At 46.2% G+C, this 18,142-nt stretch overlaps 1 protein-coding gene across 1 annotated transcript in view; it reads right to left on the reverse strand.

The window, feature by feature from the left end:
- The window catches only part of LOC111184014 (putative inactive 1-aminocyclopropane-1-carboxylate synthase-like protein 2), a 47,670-nt gene extending 32,733 nt beyond the window's left edge, over positions 1–14,937 (reverse strand). Inside the window, 3 exon segments of the mRNA XM_089915851.1 lie at positions 8,718–9,012; positions 13,208–13,279; positions 14,852–14,937. Coding sequence (XP_089771977.1) covers positions 8,718–9,012; positions 13,208–13,279; positions 14,852–14,937 — 453 coding nt within the window.
- Positions 14,938–18,142: the final 3,205 nt, after the last annotated feature.

The raw sequence follows: 18,142 nt of genomic DNA on the forward strand, positions 1-18,142 counted from the left end.
TCATAAATGAAGGAGAAATTAATACATCCCTACATTGAAAACAAAACAGAATTCATTGCCAACAGACCTGCCCTACAAGAAAAACTAAGGGGAACACTTTAGGCTGAAATGGAAGGGCACTAGCCAATAACTCAAATCCACATGAAGATATAGGGCACCAGCAACTACACAGGTAAATATAAAAGCAACATAAAGGTTGTATTTAATTTATAACTTATCTTTAACTACCTGATTTAAAGGACACTGTATAAAGCAATAATTACAAAACTATTGAAGATCTTATGTATAAAGATGTAAGTCATGTGACAATAATAGTAGAAAGGAGGGGGAAGGTAATGAAGCTATACTGGTGCAAAGCTTTATATACTATTGAAATTAAGTCGGTATTAATCCAAACTAGATTGTTTTAAAATTGGTTAAGGTGTTAATTATTATCCACAGTGCAACCACTAAGAAAATAACTAAGATATACAGTAAAAGAAACAAGAAGAATATTAAAATTGTATGCCGGAAAACATTTATTTAACACAAAAGAAGGCAGTAATGGAGGAATATAGAAAGAAAAAGACATAGACACATAGAGAACAAATAGCAAAATGGCAGATGTAAACCCTATCTTATTGGTAATTAAAATAATGTAAATGAACTAAACACTCAAAAGGATAAAAAAAAAACATGATCCAACTCTATGCTGTCTATAAGAGACACACTTTAGATTCAAAGACATAAATAGATTGAAAGTAAAAGGATGGAAGAAGATATAAGATAGAAGGAGTACCTAAAAGAAAGCTGGAGTGGCTATACTAAAATAAGACAAAATAGAATTTAAGACAAAATTGTTATTGGAGACAAAGAAGGGTATTTTATAATGATTAAAAGGATAAATCCATCATGAAGACATAATGATTATACACATATATGTACCTATCGGCAGAGTCCCAAATTACATGAAGCAAAAAAATGAGAGAAATGAAGGGAGAAACACATAATTCAACAATAATAGTTGGAGATTTTGATACCCGCTTTGAATGATGGATATAACAAGTAGGCACATGATAAGCAATGGAATAGAAGACTTGAACAGCACGATAAACCAACCAGGTCTAACAGACATCTGCAGAACCCTCCACCCAACAATAACAGAACACACATACTTCTCAAGCCCACACGGAACATTTTCCAGTATAAACCATACTTTAGGCCATAAAACAAGTCTCAGTAAATTTAGAATTATCGAAATCATACAAAGTATGTTCTCTAAACGCAATGAAAATCAATAAAAATCAATAACAAAAGAGGGCTTCCCTGGTGGCACAGTGGTTGAGAGCCCTGCCTGCCGATGCAGGGGACATGGGTTCGTGCCCTGGTCCAGGAGGATCCCACATGCCGCGGAGCGGCTGGGCCCATGAGCCATGGCCGCTAAGCCTGCGCGTCCAGAGCCTGTGCTCCACAACGGGAGAGGCCACAACAGTGAGAGGCCCGCGTACGGCAAAAAAAAAAAAAAAGAAAAAAGAAAATTTGGGAAATCCACAAATATGTGGAAATTAAACAACACACTTGTAAATAATCAATGGATTAAAGAAGAAATCACAAGGAAAATTAGAAATGCTTTGAGAGAAATAAAAATGAATACACAACATACCTAAACTTATGAGATGCAGCTAAAGCAGTGTTTAGAGGGAAATTTACCACTGTAAGCACACATATTAAAAAAGAAGAAAGACGTCAAATAAATAACCTAACTTTCCACCTTAAGAAGTTAGAAAAAGAAGAACAAACTAAAACCAACACAGAAGGGGGAAAGAAATAATAAAAAATAGAGCAGAAAGAAATGAAATAAGGAATAGCAAAACACTGGAGAAAATCAACAAAACCAAAAGGTGATTCTTTGAAAAGATAACAACATTATAAGAGAATACTGTGAACATTGTATGCCAGCAAGCTAGATAACTTAAACTAAAAGGACAAATACCTAAAAAGACACAAACTACTAAAATTGGCTCAGAAATAAATAGAAAATCTGAATAGACCTATAATAAGTAGAGATTGAATTAGTAATCAAAAAACTTCCCACAAAGAAAAAAGCTCAGGCCCAGATGGCTTCACTGATAAATCACACTAAACGTTTAAAGAAAAAAAACAGAAGAGTAGGAATACTTCTTAACTCATCCCAAGGGTCCGGTATTATCATGATACCAAGACCAGACACAGCGCAAGAAAAAAAACTACAAACCAATATGCCTTATGAATATCGATGGAAAAATCCTAAACAAAATATTAGCAAACTCAATCCAGCAACATATAAAAAGAATTATGCACCATGACCGAGTGAGACTTATGCCAGAAATGCAGGTTTGTGTTAACATCCAAAAATCAATCCGTGTAATATACCATATTAATAGAACAAAGGACAAAACCCACATGATAGTCTTATAGAAACAGAAAAAGCATTTTGTTTTCAATCTAGGGATATATTAATTTTTCCTTCATTTATGAAGGAGGGTTTAGCTGGGTATAGAATTCATTTTCAACAGTCTTTTTCTTTCAACACTTTGAATATGTCATTCCCTTGTGGAACGCTTTCATGGTAAAAACACTCAATAAACTAGGAATAGATGGGAACTTTTTAAACCTGATAAAGGGCATCTATGAAAACTCCACAGCAAACATCATTCTTAATGGTGAAGACTGAAAGCTTTCCCCCTAAGATCAAGAACAAGAAATGGATGTCTGCTCTCACCATCTCTTGATAACATTGCACTGGAGGTTCTAGCCAGGACAATTAAGTAAGAAAAAGAAATAAAAGACATCTATATTATTAAAAAAAAAGAAGAAGAAGCAAAGCTATCTCTATTTGAAGATGATATAATCTTATATATAGAAAATCTAAGGAAAATGCACACGCGTGTGTGCGTATGCACACACACTATCAAAACTAACAAATGAATTCAGCAAGGTTGCAGGCTACAAGATCAACATACAAAAATCAATTATATTTCTACACTCTAGCAATGAACAATTCAAAAATGACATTAAGAAAATAAATTCACAACTGTTTTTGCAATACAAAAGAATAAAATACTTAGGAATAAATTTAACAAAAGAAGTATAAGACTCGTACACTGAAAGCTATGAAACCTCACTGAAAGAAATGTAAAAAGACCTAAATAAATGAAAAGACATTTCATGTTCACAGATTGGAAGACAAATTGTTAAGATGGCAACAAGCCCCAAACTGAGCTACGGGTTCAACATAATCCTTATCAAAATCGCAGCTGTCCCCCACCCCCTTTTTTGGGCAGAAATTAACAAACTGATCCTAAAACTCATTTGGGAATGCAAGGAACCTCACATAGCCAAAACAATCTTTAAAAAGAAAACAAAGATGGAGGACTCATACTTCCTAATTTCAAAATTTACTGAAAGCTGCAGTAATCAAGGCAGTGTGGTACTGGAATAAAGGTAGACATATGGATCAATGAAGTAGAATTCAGAGTCCAACAATAAACCCTTGCATTTATGGTCAATTGATTTTTTTTCAATGAGACAAGAATAGTCTTTTCAACAAATGATATAGAACAGCTGGATATATACATGTAAAAGGGTGAAAATGGACCCCTAATTTATATATGCAAAAATTAACCTAAAATGGGTCAGAGACCCAAATCTAAGAGGTAAAACTATAAAACTCTTAGAAGAAAACTTAGACATAAATCTTTACAGGCATGGATTAGGTAACAATATCTTATATACAGCACCAAAAACAGAAGTAACAAAAGAAAAAAATTTTATCAGACTTCGTCAAAATTACAAACTGTGCTACCAAAGGACACTGTCAAGGAAGTGAAAAACAACCTTCCGAATGGGAGAAAATATTTGCAAATCATACATCTGGGAAGACTCTAGTATTTAGAAGATGTAAAGACTTTTACAACTCAATCATAAAAGGAAAATAACCCAATTTTTTAAGTGGGCAAATGATTTGAATAGACTTTTCTCCAAAGAAGATATAAAAATGACCAATAAACACATAAAAAATGCTCAGCATCATTAGTCATTAGGGAAATGCAAATCAAAACCACGAGATACCAGTTTATACTCACTAGGATGGATGGAATGAAAAAGACAGACAATAACAAGCGTTGGTGAGGATGTGGACAAACTAGAGCCCTCATACATTGCTAATTGGATTGTAAAATGGTGCAGCCACTTGGGAAAACAGTTTGGTCGTTCCTCAAAAAGTTTACTTAGAGTCATCATATGACCCAACAATTCCACTTCTAGGCATATATCCTAGAGAATTTAAAACATATGTGAATACAAAGACTTATACACAAACGTTCATAACAGCGTTATCTATAACAGCCAAAAAGAGGAAACAATCCAGTTCTTCAACTGATGAATGGATAAGCAAATGTGGTATATCCATGCAATGAAATATTGCTCAACAATAAAAAAGAATGAAGTACTGATACATGCAACAATGTGGATGAACCTTAAAAACACTATGCCAAGTGAAAGACACCAGTCATAAAATACCACATATTGTATGATTCCATTTATGTGAAATGCCCAGAATAATCAAATTCATAGAGACAGAAAGTAAATTAGTGGTTGCCAGGGGCAGTAGGGAGGCAGGAATGGAGAATGACTATTAATGGTTACAAATTTCTGGAACTTCCCTGGTGGTCCAGCGGCTAAGACTCACACTTCCACGGCAAGGGGCTTGGGTTCGATCCCTGGTTGGGAAACTAAGATCTCGCATGCCGTGTGATGCAGCCAAAACATGAAAAAAAATTTTTTTTAATTTAAAAATTGTTATAAATTTATTTTTAGAGTGAAGAGAATGTTCTGTAACTACATCATGGTGACAGTTGCAAAACTTTGTGGGTATACTTAGAACCACTGACCTGTATATTTTTAAAGGGTAAATTTTGCGATCTGTGTTATATCTCAATAAAGCTGCTTTATTAAAAGATGATTAGTTACTATTATTATCCTGTCCCCAAGCCTGGAAACCCTTCTATAATGGGCCTCAAAGGACTGAGTGTGCTGGTGGCCCCCACCAGGCGAAGTGCCCTCAATCTCTGGTTGCACAGGCCAGGAAAGAGGAAGTCGAGCCTGGGCTGAATCCAAGCCCGCGGGAGAAGCTTCTGTGCTGACTGCCATAGCCTCCTGTGTCAGGAGGGCAAACCTAAGTGGGGCTGGGGCGAGCTGGGGCCTCCCGTTGCTCAGCCCTGTGTCTTCAGAGCTGGTGTGAGTGGGGTGAAGCTAACACTCCTGTTATAGACCCCACTGCTCTGAGTTCACATCCCAGTCTGGCGGAGCTCCCTGCCTGGAGTCGCGATACCCCTGGGAAGCTCACCTCTCCCAGGCACCTTCATCTTCGGTCTCCTTAACCAAGCCTGGGTTGGGCAGTGCTCAGGGAATCCAAGGGGCCCAGCCACTGTGAGGGTCCTTCCCCTAGTAGGGGTGGGGGACAGACAGGGGCCTAGATGCAGGGGGTGGCCCCAGGTCCCTGGTGGGCGAGGAAAAGAATTCTGGTCCCCTGGGTCCCTGGCTCCAAGGTTCTTCACAAAACATTTCTCCTTCTCCCAGGAGACCCTGATGCTGCCCTGGAAACCATCTAAAACTTTCTGGCAAAATCATCGCTATTTGGCAATAGCTCATGCGCAGCCTCAGCGTGAGCTGCTCACCCCCACCCTGTCCCTTCCCAGCACCCAGCAGCTTCCAGACACCACTCCACCCATCCTCTCTCACTCTGTCCCCCAAGTCAGTCACCATAACGTGTACCATTTATCAAGCCCAGGGCTGGACACTTCACGTACATGATCTGCTTTCATCTCCTCCACAACCCAGTAAGGACGGACTCTTATGATGCCTGCTTTCAAGGAGGAAACTGAGTCCTGGAGAGGTAGTCACTTACTGAGGATCCCACGAAGCAGCGGAGGAAATATCTGAACCTCATCTCTTTGACTGTACTCTTTTTTTTTTTAATTTGTTTTTTCATTGAATTATAGTTGATTTACAGTGTTGGGTTCATTTCTGCTGTACGGCAAAGTGACTCAGTTATACACTTATATACATTCTTTTTTATATTCTTTTCCATTATGGTTTGCCCCAGGATACTGAATATAGCTTCCCGTGCTATACAGTAGGACCTTGTTGTGTATCCATTCTATATATACTCTTTTCATGACACTTGGAGCCTTGTTCAGTGAATGAGCAGGGCTGATCCCCAAGGCTGGGAGAATAGTACCACCTCACACGCCAAGGGGCAAATGGGCAGAGACTCTTCCCCACTCCTGTGGCCCTGGAAGACATCTATTCCAGCAATTTTTCCAGGGACTTTCGTGAGGCCATATAGGTTGTACACAGGCAGTGCTAGTCACATGGCCCACATGTGACTGGTGACTCCAAGAGTTGAGCAGTGCACATACCACACAATTGTATGTATATGTGAGCCCTGACTTTTGACCAGGCCTTACATGGGACACCCTGCTCCCTTCTTTTAACCCAGTGAATTCTGTCCATCTTCCAAGACCTGGCTCAAATTCTCCCTCCTCCAAGCAGCCTTCCTGGGCCACCCCAGGCCACCTTGATCTCTCTTCCTCTGGTCCCCCATAGATAGGTACTGTCCATTGGGTACTGAGTAGCCACTTCTGTGGGTGAACCTGTATATATCTCAGCACCCTTGAAGTGCTCCAGGAGGGCAGAGGCTGGCTTTGAAATTACTTGTTCCTCCCACCTCACCTGACAAGATGCCAAGGGTTCTATAAATATTTGTGCCTTGGCAGGTCTCCAGGTTACCAAGGACGAAGCAAAAACCCCAGAAACAAATCAGAGATTTCAGAGCTGGAGGGGTTCTCTGAAAGAGCACGCCCTCCCCATCTTTTAAGTGGGGAAACTGAGGTTCAGAGAGGGAAGTGGTTTGCCCTGAGTCACAAGGGCAGTCAGAGCTCGGACTACCCGTCCAGTGCTTTTCCCACCGACCACCCTGGGTCTTGGTTCTCGGCCCCGCCCCTCCCCCAGAAATGCTGCAGCAGGTCTGCCTCTGAACGCCCACGCTTGTCCGCTTGACCCTAGGAAAGCCCTGCGTCGCGAATCCTGGTATTTTCAGGATTGGAAAGGACCTTCGAGGCCTGGTGCAGCCACCCTTCAGTTACTGAGGGCCGCCCCCCCACCTTCTGCCCAGAGCCAGCCTTCCCACAGGAATGGAAACTATCCTTTTCTGGTTCTATTAACTCAACCATCTGTGAGCGAGCAAGCAGTATAGGACCCTGATTTTCCCTAAAACCTCAGGTCAAAGTCGCTAGGAGAGGAATTAGGATCCTTTCCAATGCCGTTGGGGACTAGCTGAGTGTCTCTAGAATGTCTGCTCTCCCGTGGCCCCTCTCCCAGCTCTGCTAGGACAGAAGCAGAGACTCCCCAAGGGACCTCTGTTGCTGGAATCCAACCACCTCCCAGGCCTGCCCCCAGTGACTAAGCTGGCCAGCAGTGCTGTCACAGGCACCAGCCTGCAACCTGGGGTTTTTCCACTCCAGAAATACTGCAGGAACCTCCCCTGACCCAGTCCACCAGAGGGAAAATTGGCTGAAACTAAGCCAGCTGTATCAAGGCCCCATTTTCCTGGGGGCTTCAGCCCTGGCTTTAATCAAGGCACAGAATACAAAGTTCCCATCAATGCTGTACAGGTCTTCACTAGTTGGAAGAGGTGTTTGGGGATGTTAGGACCCCACAGAGAAAAAACCTAGCAGGCTAGACTGAGGGCCCCTGTTTCAACCCCCAAAAAGAACATTTTTATTGCAGGGAGAGTTGGAGCTTCTACAATATGACCAAAAAAAAGACCAAAGGAAACAAAGAAATGAATATGATTTGGTACTTACAACATGCCAGGTACTTTTACTGTTTATGTTTCATTTAATCCTCACAATGAACTCAGAAATGAGTGTGACTTCCCCATTGTACAGACATGAAAACTGAGGCTCAGAAAGATTAACTACTTGCCCAAGGACAAAGGAGTGGGATTTTAACAAATGTCTGCCTCTTGCCATAGCCCAGGCTCATTCTAGCATGCTGCCCTTCTGGGAATTAGTTCTAACCTTGAAAGTGAACCCAGGCATGATCTGCTATCAGGTCTGGGCTTGCAGACAGAAGTGAAAGACCACTGGCCTGGCTCTTAGGAGGCTCTGGGTCTGGGCTCTCCTCCCCACTCAACGAGGGAAGGTGCTTCTTGTCTGGGGACTGCACCTTCTCCTCCTCTTTAGTGAGGAATAGAGGACTTGGAGGCCTATATAAAGTGCCTTACAGGTCCCAGGCTCATGTTTTCTATCAGAAGTCCCTGATTCCCATGAGAGGAGAGTAGGTAGGAGGAAGGGCCACATCACAGGCAAGAGCAGAGGCTTCGGAGCCAGGCTGATCTGGGTGCAAGTCCTGTGTACAGGCAACGTGCTTACCCTTCCCAGCCTCAGTTTCCGGTCTACAAAATGGGACTACTGTGGTTACCAACCTTATTGGGTGTGCTGGGGGCAAACACTGACATAGTGCATGCATTGTGCCCTATCAAAGGACCTGGTATGCAGTAAGCATTCAATACATGTGTTTACAGAAGGAGCCATTAGTCCATTACCAGGTGCTTATCAAGCACCTGTCACACGGCCAGCGTGGTGAGACTGTGTCTAGAGCAGTTCTCTCATGCCTGTGATTATGGCACTGACAGTGCCCACTGGCTCCAGCGTGCCCCCTGCATTTGTATCACCACATCCCCGAGAGGAGGGAAGGCAGTAGGCAGCTGAGTCATCACTGGCTCTGGGTGGAGGGTGCTGAGACCCAAGAAGTACAATGACTTGCCTGTGAATTCTTGGGGTTGGAGCAGGAGCCCACGTCAGGGAAGGGCTCTGGAGGCCTAGGCCCACACCTTTCCTTCCTCCCAGGTGTCTCTCCATGGTGCCTCCCACTGTACCAGAGGACTCATCCAGGTGGGTCCTCTTAGGCTCCTGCCCCAGGGGCCACCTAAGAATGGAATCCAGACTTTCAGCATAAGGCTCTGCCAGGAGCTGCCCTGTGGTCACCAGCCTCTGAGATGTCCCCCAATGATCCCACTTCTTGGGAATCACAGCCTTGTGTGGTGCCCTCCCACACTGTACGTGTGACCAGTAGAATATGGCAGAAATGATGGCATGTCACTTCTGAGATTAGGTTATGAAAGGCTGTGGCTTTTGTCTTGGGTTTCTCTCTCTCTCTCTCTCTCTCTCTCTCTCTCTTTCTCAGCTCATCCCCTTGGGGGAAGCCAGGTGACATGTCATAATGACATTCAGGAAGCCTATGGCCCATGTGGAAAAGAATTGGGGCCTCTGGCTAAGAGCGATTGAGAACTTGAGGACTCCCATGACTGTACAGTGAGTCTGGAAGTAGATCCCCACCCCCCACCCCCACAGTCTGGCCTTCAGATGATGGCAGCCCCTACCCACAGCTTGATGGCAGCCTCCTGAGAAACCCTGAACCAGAATCACCTGCTAAGCCACTCTTGAAACCCTGACCTTCAGAAACTGTGAGATATTAAATGTTTGTTATCTTAAGATACAGTTTGGGGATATTTTGTTTCACAGCACTAGCTAACTAATACATGCCTCCTCCCCAACCAGCACCCACTGGGTCAAAGCAAAGGTGCTTTTCTGATGTTTCTCCCTCAGCAAGGTACTAAATTCTTTGGACCTCAGCTTCCTTAGCAGTAAAAATGGTGACAGAGAGGCCTTCTTCTTAGAGTTGATATGAAGACGTCCAGAGATGAGTTCAGAGCTGGGGGTGGGTCACAGGCTCTGAACAGCTGCAAGTTATGAAAAACTCACATTCAGCTGTTACTGACCTAGAGGGCTCATTCCGCAAGGCCTCAAACGCCACTTCTTACATCTAGGTCTTGTTGCAACCAAGGTGTACCAAGCAGTCCTGTGGTGTTGTTTTTGTTCTTTTAATTAAACTGGCTTTGGTGGTGGTGGTGGTTGTTCTAGAATCACTATATGCTCATAATAGAAAATTTAGACAGCTCAAAAACTATGAAATGAAAAGCCAATGTTTTCCCTTATTCTCCACTCCAAACTCTGTCCCACTCATAGAGATAACCATTATGAAGACTTATTTATGTTCTTTTACATGAATTTCCTATGCTTAGACAAGCATATCCATTTGTTTATGTCTATTTTTAACACCAAAGTGATAGTAATATGCATACTGTTTTTAACTTTGCTTTTTTACAATGTGTCTTAAACTCGTTTTCTTATTGGCACATATGGATCTACCTCATTCTCTTTCCTTCAATCATTTAACAATTATTTATTGAGCACCTACTACATATCAGGCTCTGTTCATTCATCACATATGTAGTGACTGTTTCCTCTGTTCCAGGCACTGTTCTAGCCTAAAGTTTCTCAACCTCAGCACTATTGACATTTGGGAGGAGGTGAACTCAAAAAGAAGACACTAAGAAGCAACATTCTTAAGTTGGGAAGAACCAAGAGAGTGTAACATGGAGAAAACCATCTTGCAGCTTTATAATATTCCATGGTACGGCTGGACCACAATGTATTAGGCCATTTCCCTATTGTTAGACATTTAATTGTCCTGACTTTTTGCTAGCATAATTTACACTGCAATGGACATCTTTATATATCCATCTCTGCACACAAGTTCAAGTATAACCGTGGAATAGATTCATGGAAGGGAATTTTCCCCCATCAAGGATATATGTCTTTAAGTTTTTGACAGATATTGTTAAATTGCCCCACAAAAAGTTGATCAAATTTATACGCCCAAAAAGAGTATATAAGAGACCCTGTTTGCCACACTTAGCCAGCACCAGGTCTTTATGGAGGACTGAGCACAAAGTGGGTATAAAGAGGGGATATATCTAGAGCCAAACACCAGCCCCACTGACCACTGCCTGGGCCATCACCTCCTCACAGGAGCCCACAGGTCACCCAGGAGAAGACCTTGGCAAGTTGGAGAGAGAAAAGACTGTAAGGGAGACTCTTTTCTCCTGCACCCTCGCATAGCATCAGCACCAGGGGAGCGATTCCCTCACATCTGCACTCATTGCACAAATATTTAGTAGGTTTCTACTTAATATAAGGCTCCAGGATTCTTGGTTGGATGTATTTGTATCTTAATAGGTAATGAGATAGAGATAGAATCTTCACTGTCTTCCTCTTTTTTACACTCCCCAGGGAATACTCTTTTAGCCTCTCAACCACACACACACACACACACACACACACACACACACACACGGTCTGTGAGGGTCTCCACCACCCACATGTGAGCTCTGAACAGGCCAATATGTCTTCCAAATGGACGGTCTTGAAATATTTCCACAGCATTTGTTTTGTGGGGAGGAGAAAAACTGATTTTATACATGTAAAAAATTATTTACTTCTTTTTTTATGTTTAAAGCTTGTTTATTCATTTATCCATTCATTCCACAAATATTTCTTGAGCACTTTCCATGGCTACGGATAAGGAGAGATAGAGGCTAGTTGTAAGGACAGAGTTAACTTATATGGACGTGTTTACAAAGTCTTGGTCAAAACACGTTTCAAACCCCTTCCTAGCTTTGTGCTAAGTGCAGGGGACAGAATCATGAGCAAAAACAGGTGTAGTCCCTGCTCTCAAGGACACTGATGAAGTGGAGGGAGGCAGCCATTACTTAAACAAGCTCAGTGATAAATCCACAGTTAGGACCACGATAAGTGCTATGAAGAAGTGCCAGTGTCAGAGCCAGCAATGGGGGATTTAGCCTAACTGATGGGGGGGTTGAGAGGGGGAGGTCAGGGCAAAGATGCCAGTTGAACAGATGTCCAGGCAAGAGGTGAAGGCAGCAGGGACTAAATAGCTCGCAGGGCAGATGGGGAGATGGGAAACCCTCTGAGAGATACTTAAGAAGTCAAATCACAGGCAAGGGAGGTGTAGGGGATTCCTGTGTTTCTTTCTCCAAAGGGTGGAGAGACTGGAAGAGCCCCAGATTACAGACCCTGAGGGCAACACGATATTTCAACTTATTTGGACTTTTATTTCCCAGCTTTTCCATCACGCAATTCGCCTGAGTCACCATTTCACAGACTAAGGATAGAGGTAACGTACATGGATATGTGTACAGATTCTTGTTAAAAATATAGTGCAAACTCCTCAATCTGGGCTTTCATGTCAGCAAAACCCCCCTCTTGTTCGTACCTCTTGTTCTCTCTTCTATATTCCAGTTTTCTTTTGCCATTTTCCAGACCAGATAACTTCTAGGAAGACATGGAAAGGGTTCTGGGTTTAGATAACAAATTAAATCCGTCACTCACAGGGATGCCTTGCTGTGAGCAGCCAGAGCCCCCAGATTCCAAGATGCGTGATTTGTTACATTGTAATAGTCTGGATATCTGACTGGGCCTTCCAGTTGATATGCACATATAAAAGGCAGCATTTTTTTTTAGTCTCCCAAAGAACTAGGATAAAGTCAATGGTTTATCTTACAATTGATGGAAATAGATAGTAGATTCACTTTTTTCTTTTAAATAAATTTATTTGTTTGTTTTTGGCTGTGTTAGGTCTTTGTTGCTCCTCGCAGGCTTTCTCTAGTTGCGGCGAGCGGGGGCTACTCTTTGTTGCGGTGCGTGGCTTTCTCATTGCGGTGGCTTCTCTTGTTGCGGAGCACGGGCTCTAGGCGCGCGGGCCTCAGTAGCTGTGGCTCGTGGGCTCTAGAGCGCAGGCTCAGTAGTTGTGGCGCATGGACTTAGTTGCTCTGCGGCATGTGGGATCTTCCAGGACCAGGGCTCGAACCCATGTCTCCTGCATTGGCAGGCGGATTCTTAACCACTGTGCCACCAGGGAAGCCCCTAGATTCACTTTTAAAACACTATGCCACCAGTCACCCCATTTCGGCACATCAACCCCTACAAGACATCGTGGCCCTCCACTGGGGATGCAGGCACACTGGCCTTAGTGGTCAGCTCTGTTGTCTGCTCCCCTGACCACTCCTAGGCCCTGCACTTGCCCAGTGGCTCTTGTCTTTCACAGTCCCCTCTTGATTGCACCAGAGTGTTAAGAACAAGGGCTCTTTGGGCCTTCGACCTAGACATTGATGGGGCTGTACTCCCCCCAGCAGCCCTGGACTCCAGCCCTCATTGCCCACCACAGGCTGCTTGGAGAGGGCCTTCGCCTCAGAACTCACCGGGATGCAGCTGATACTCCTTCATGTCTACCGTCCCCGGGAGGGGCCTGAGCCCCCGTAGACCTCAGAAGGCTGTAGAACAAGGGAAGGTGGAGTGTGTAGTCTCACTAAGGGGGAAGGTATTCATGAGAGTGTCAAGACTCAAGGGTGGTTTGAAGGCACCAAAGTTCAGCCCTCTTCCTTCATCTCCCTGTGCGTCCAAAGCTTCCCCTGAAGCCTGGGCATACATTTTCACTCAACATCAAGTGTGACCCTGCTGATGGCGGGACCACATGGCTCAGTCTCTAAGTGGTATTGGATTCAAATGGCACAATTCAATGGTTCACAATTCATTTAATAGATTTTTTTTAAACTCACATTTTTAAAAAAAGATTTATTTATTAATTTTATTATTCATTTTTGGCTGCTTTGGGTCTTAGTTGTGACACGTGGGACCTTCGTTGAGGCATGTGGGACCTTTCATTGCAGCGCGTGGGCTCTTTGTTGTGGTGTGCGGGCTTCTCTCTAGTTGTGGCGTGCAGGTTTTCTCTTCTTTAGTTGTGGCACGTAGGCTGCAGGGCACGTGGGCTCTGTAGTTTGCGGCACGCAGGCTCTCTAGTTGAAGCACGCGAGCTCAGTAGTTGTGGCGTGCGGGCTTAGTTGCACTGCGGCATGTGGGATCTTAGTTCCCCCACCAGGGGTGGAACCCACGTCCCCTGCATTGGAAGGCAGCTTCTTTACCACTGGACCACCAGGGAAGTCCCTAAAACTCACATTTCTTAAAGGGTGCTTAAGAGGAACCAACTCGTAAGCTCTGCGTGTCACTTTCCACGTACAGTTTTGTCTTCCCCCAATTTTGTTTCACACCTATATTCTCTGGCAATCCTCTCCTGGCTCTTCTAATCCCCCTCCTCCAACCAAGTCCTAGCCTAGACCCAAGGAGCAGGCCAGGCACTCGTAGACCCTCCTGTGTGTTTGGGGAAGGGAAGAAACGTCGGAAACCTCTCCAGCAGCTGGGGAAGCAAAGGCCTGGGGCCACTGAGACCATGTCACTCGTGTCTTGTTCATTAACAACAGAAGCTTGCACTTATGGAGCAGCAGGCATCGTGCTTAATTTTAATAACACAACAGCGATAACAATGAGAGCTGACATTTATTTGTTAAGCGTGTGGGCTCTGGAGCCAAACTCTCTGGCTTTGAATCCTGGTCCTGATACTCTTTAGCTATGGGAACTTGGACCGCACTTTCCTCATCTGTAAACGGGGCCTGATATTGGCACCTGCTTCTGGGGTTGTTGGGAGGATGGAACTTGCTGATACAGGTAACTCGCTCGGGCAGTGCCTGGCACCAGCGGGGTGGTCAGCAGTGTTACCAGGTGCCTCGGACCATTTAAAGCAGCAAACCTAGGAGACAGGTGTCATCACCACTGCCATACCCAGTGGCCCAGAGAGGCTAAACACCTTGCCCAGGTGGACACAAGTCCCATGTGGGAGGTCTACACTTAACACTCACGCGGCTGGCCCCAAGGCCACCTTCTAAACCCCTGCACTCACTGTCTGGACAAACTCCCCTTTTACAGATAAGAAAAACAAGGCTCAGATGAGCCCTGCTCCTCCCAGTGACAAAATAAGGATGGTCCCCATGGTGCTGATCAGGTCCCCTGACAGCTGAAGGAGGTCCCCGAGAGGCAAGCTGCCCACCGACCAGAGCATGAACAGGCCCCTGTATTCCAGGCCCTGCTCCTCGGCCATGCTGTCCATGGCTGCTGTGCCACCTCTTCGCTTTCTGCAGGGAGGAAGGGTCTCATTCCTGCAGTGGTCAGGGTCCCCACTACCACCACCAAGAGCGATCACTGAGCATCTGCTTATGGTCTGGAGTAAGTGGCAGCCACAGAGGATGACTCAGCCTGGGGCGTGAGAAGCATCTGGGAGATGCCCTTGGGGCACTGAAGTATTGGCATGTCCAGCTTGATGGGGCAATGAGACAGTAGCCTGGAAATTGGCTGGAGAATCCGCTGCCGTATCCCCCTCCAGGCTGGACCAGTGTCCCACGTACATACACAGTGCTGGGTGGATGCTGTCTGTGCGAGAACCTTCTTCCTACGCTCAGGTGCCTGACCTACCTTGAGGGAGAGGTGAATCCTATGCACTATTTCAAGGAATTGAGACCAATCTCACTACACCATCCAAACTCCTGCCCATACCGTCTTGTAACCAAGGGCGAGCATGCACAGAAGGCCTACTGTATGCCAGCCCTGGGCTTGTTCATTCCATCCTGCCATCGTCTCATTTAATCCTCACCACACATTGTCAAGGCATGCATTATTATCCCCATTTACCAGAAATCAAGACTGAGGCTCAGAGAGGTTGAGTGCCTAGGCCAAGGTCACACAGCTTCTGCATGGCAGAGGCAAATTTCAAATGCTGTCTTTCCCACTACACTCAAGTGCCTTTTCTTGAACTCAGTCCAGGGCCTTGTCTCTAAAAAATCAAGGAGTTGGTTAAGAGGACCTAGGTGGCCCATGATTGCACAGCCGCCTGGAAATCTGTTTCTAGGGGAGATTTTGAAGCCCCGGCTTTTGCCCAGACACTCCCAGAAGCAATGGCTGCAAATTCCACATCCAAGAGGGGCATCTTGGGCCTTAGGGCCTCTTTCCCATCCAGGCTCTGGCATATCTGGCCAGGAGGGGGGCCTGGAGCCCGGGGCTGCTTCTCTCAAACTGATTTCCAATAAAACTCAGCCCCCAGAGAGCCATCAATCTGAGGGAGAAGGAGCATGTGACTGGGGCGGCCCCAGGCAGATCTGGCCAAACCCAGAGCAGGCCTGAGGCAGTCTGCCCCGCAGCTCCCTGCCCCAAGGGGCTGCCAGGTGGCACTGACTCTGGCCTTGTATGGGCAAAACTGTCCTGGAAAGCCTGGCTTTGGAGACAGCTTTGTCTCTATTTTAGTCCCTGGGCCAGTGTCGTTCTCTCCCCTCAGCTCTCATTGGCTCAAACAGCAGCCAGGCCTGCCAGGACCCTGCTGCAGCCTGGAGGTGGGGATGGCGAGATGTTAGCTTGAGTCCCCAACCCCAGGGAGAAGGAGATCACTAAAAATAATAACAACAAGAATAGCAACAACTAGCTATTATTTCCGCCAGGCATCATAGTAAGAGTTTTCCATGCATTGTCTCTTTTTTTTTTTTTTTAATTTTTATTTATTTATTTTTTTTGCGGTACGCGGGCATCTCACCGTTGTAGCCTCTCCCGTCACAGAGCACAGGCTCCGGACACGCAGGCTCAGCGGCCATGGCTCACGGGCCCAGCCGCTACGTGGCATGCAGGATCTTCCCGGACCGGGGCACGAACCCGTGTCCCCTGCATCGGCAGGTGGACTCTCAATCACTGTGCCACCAGGGAAGTCCCATGCATTGTCCCTTTAAGACCTTAAAGAGGCAGGCAACATCGTTATCCCCTCTTTGGGGAGCACCTAGGAGTTAGATAACTTGCCCAAGGTCACACAGTCAGCTAGGGCTGCAAAGCCAGGCACACTGACACTCAGCCACTCGGATGAGCTGCATCCAGCTGGCGCGCAGCCCTAGAAGGGGCCTCTGCCTGCCTGCCTTCAAGCCCACTGCTCCTCCCCATAAAGCAGCCTGGGCCTCTGGTGCTGCACTTTGGTGGTAGGTGCAGGCCTCGAGCACCCAGACTCTGAGGCCAGAGCTCTGCCCCTTGTCCTGAGCACCTTGTCCCCGAGGGTCTAGTCAGGTCCTGGCTCTGCGCAGTCCACACCTTCTGAGTCTGGCCCAGTCCTAGGTCCAGGAGAGACAGTCTGTACAGAGAAAGGCTGGAAATTCTAATGGGCAGCCAGCGGAGGGTGGGTGAGGGCCACAGGCCTAGGCCAGGGTTCAAAGAAAAGATGCGGCAGTTGCCACACACTGCATACTTGGGCCCGAGGGCCTGCACTTTGGCATTTGGTCAGATTCCTTGCCCTCTGGATCTTTCGAATCAGATAAGCCTGGGTCCAAGTCCAGCTTCCGGCACTTAGCAGCTGTTTGGCCCTGATCAAAATCCTCAACCTCTCTGAGCTTTGGTTTCTCCATCTGTAAAACGGGGTTAAGGGGCCTGCTGTCTCTTCTAGTTGTTGAGAGAATTAGCTGTAGTGTGAGCATCTGTCCAAGGTTTGCTGGAACTGGTAGAGGTGGGTGGGTTCTGGGGATGCGTGAATATTGTGAACGTCCCAGGGCAATCGGGATGAGTTGGCGTGAAATCTGGTATGCAAATCACGGAGCACAGACCCTGGCCGAGAACACACCCAATGCACAAAAGCTGTTTTTGCATTAGCGGCCCCTCCTCAGCTGTGGCTCCCTCCATCAGCCTGGCCTCATCACAGGGGATCTGCCTCCTGAGCCCCCAAGCCCAGGAGCTGAACAAAGCCCGGTGCTGCCCTCAGGTCCCCCCCTCTCCCCGCAGTGAAATCCCTTTGTCCTCAGAACCCTCCCCTCCGCCCCCGCCTGAGGCAGAGTGGGTGCAAGCAGTAATTACAGAATCACTTATTCACAGAAGCCTGCACGTGCAGCCCCTGATCAGTGGTAATTAGGCAGAGGGCGTTTGAAAGCCCATCAGCCAATGCAGGGAGGGGTGCTGAATGGGACAGTCAGCCTCACCAGGCAGGGAGCTGGGGGCAGGGAAAGGCTGGGAGTCTTGGGGAGGCAGCTATTCAAACGGCTCCCCTCACCGCCTCTCCAGCTGTCCTGTACAATGAAGGGCTGGGGGTGCACTTGCAGGCTGGCCCAGGGGAGAAGTGGTGGGCGAGGAGGGAAGGGTCTTTGAAGACAAGGCCACCCTCGTCACCCCAGTGTGTCCCCGTAAAACAGATCTCCTGCGAGTGTCCGAATGTCCTGCGTTAGGGGTCGACCCTGCTGAAGTAGGTAGGTATCCTCTCCTGCCTACAGGAAGTTGCATCACTCTAAGGGGAA

This window comes from Delphinapterus leucas, chromosome 7 (assembly GCF_059928025.1).
Source record: "Delphinapterus leucas isolate spDelLeu-1000000601 "Yukka" chromosome 7, BTC_Dleu_Yukka2, whole genome shotgun sequence".
Classification (NCBI taxonomy): Eukaryota; Metazoa; Chordata; class Mammalia; order Artiodactyla; family Monodontidae; genus Delphinapterus; species Delphinapterus leucas.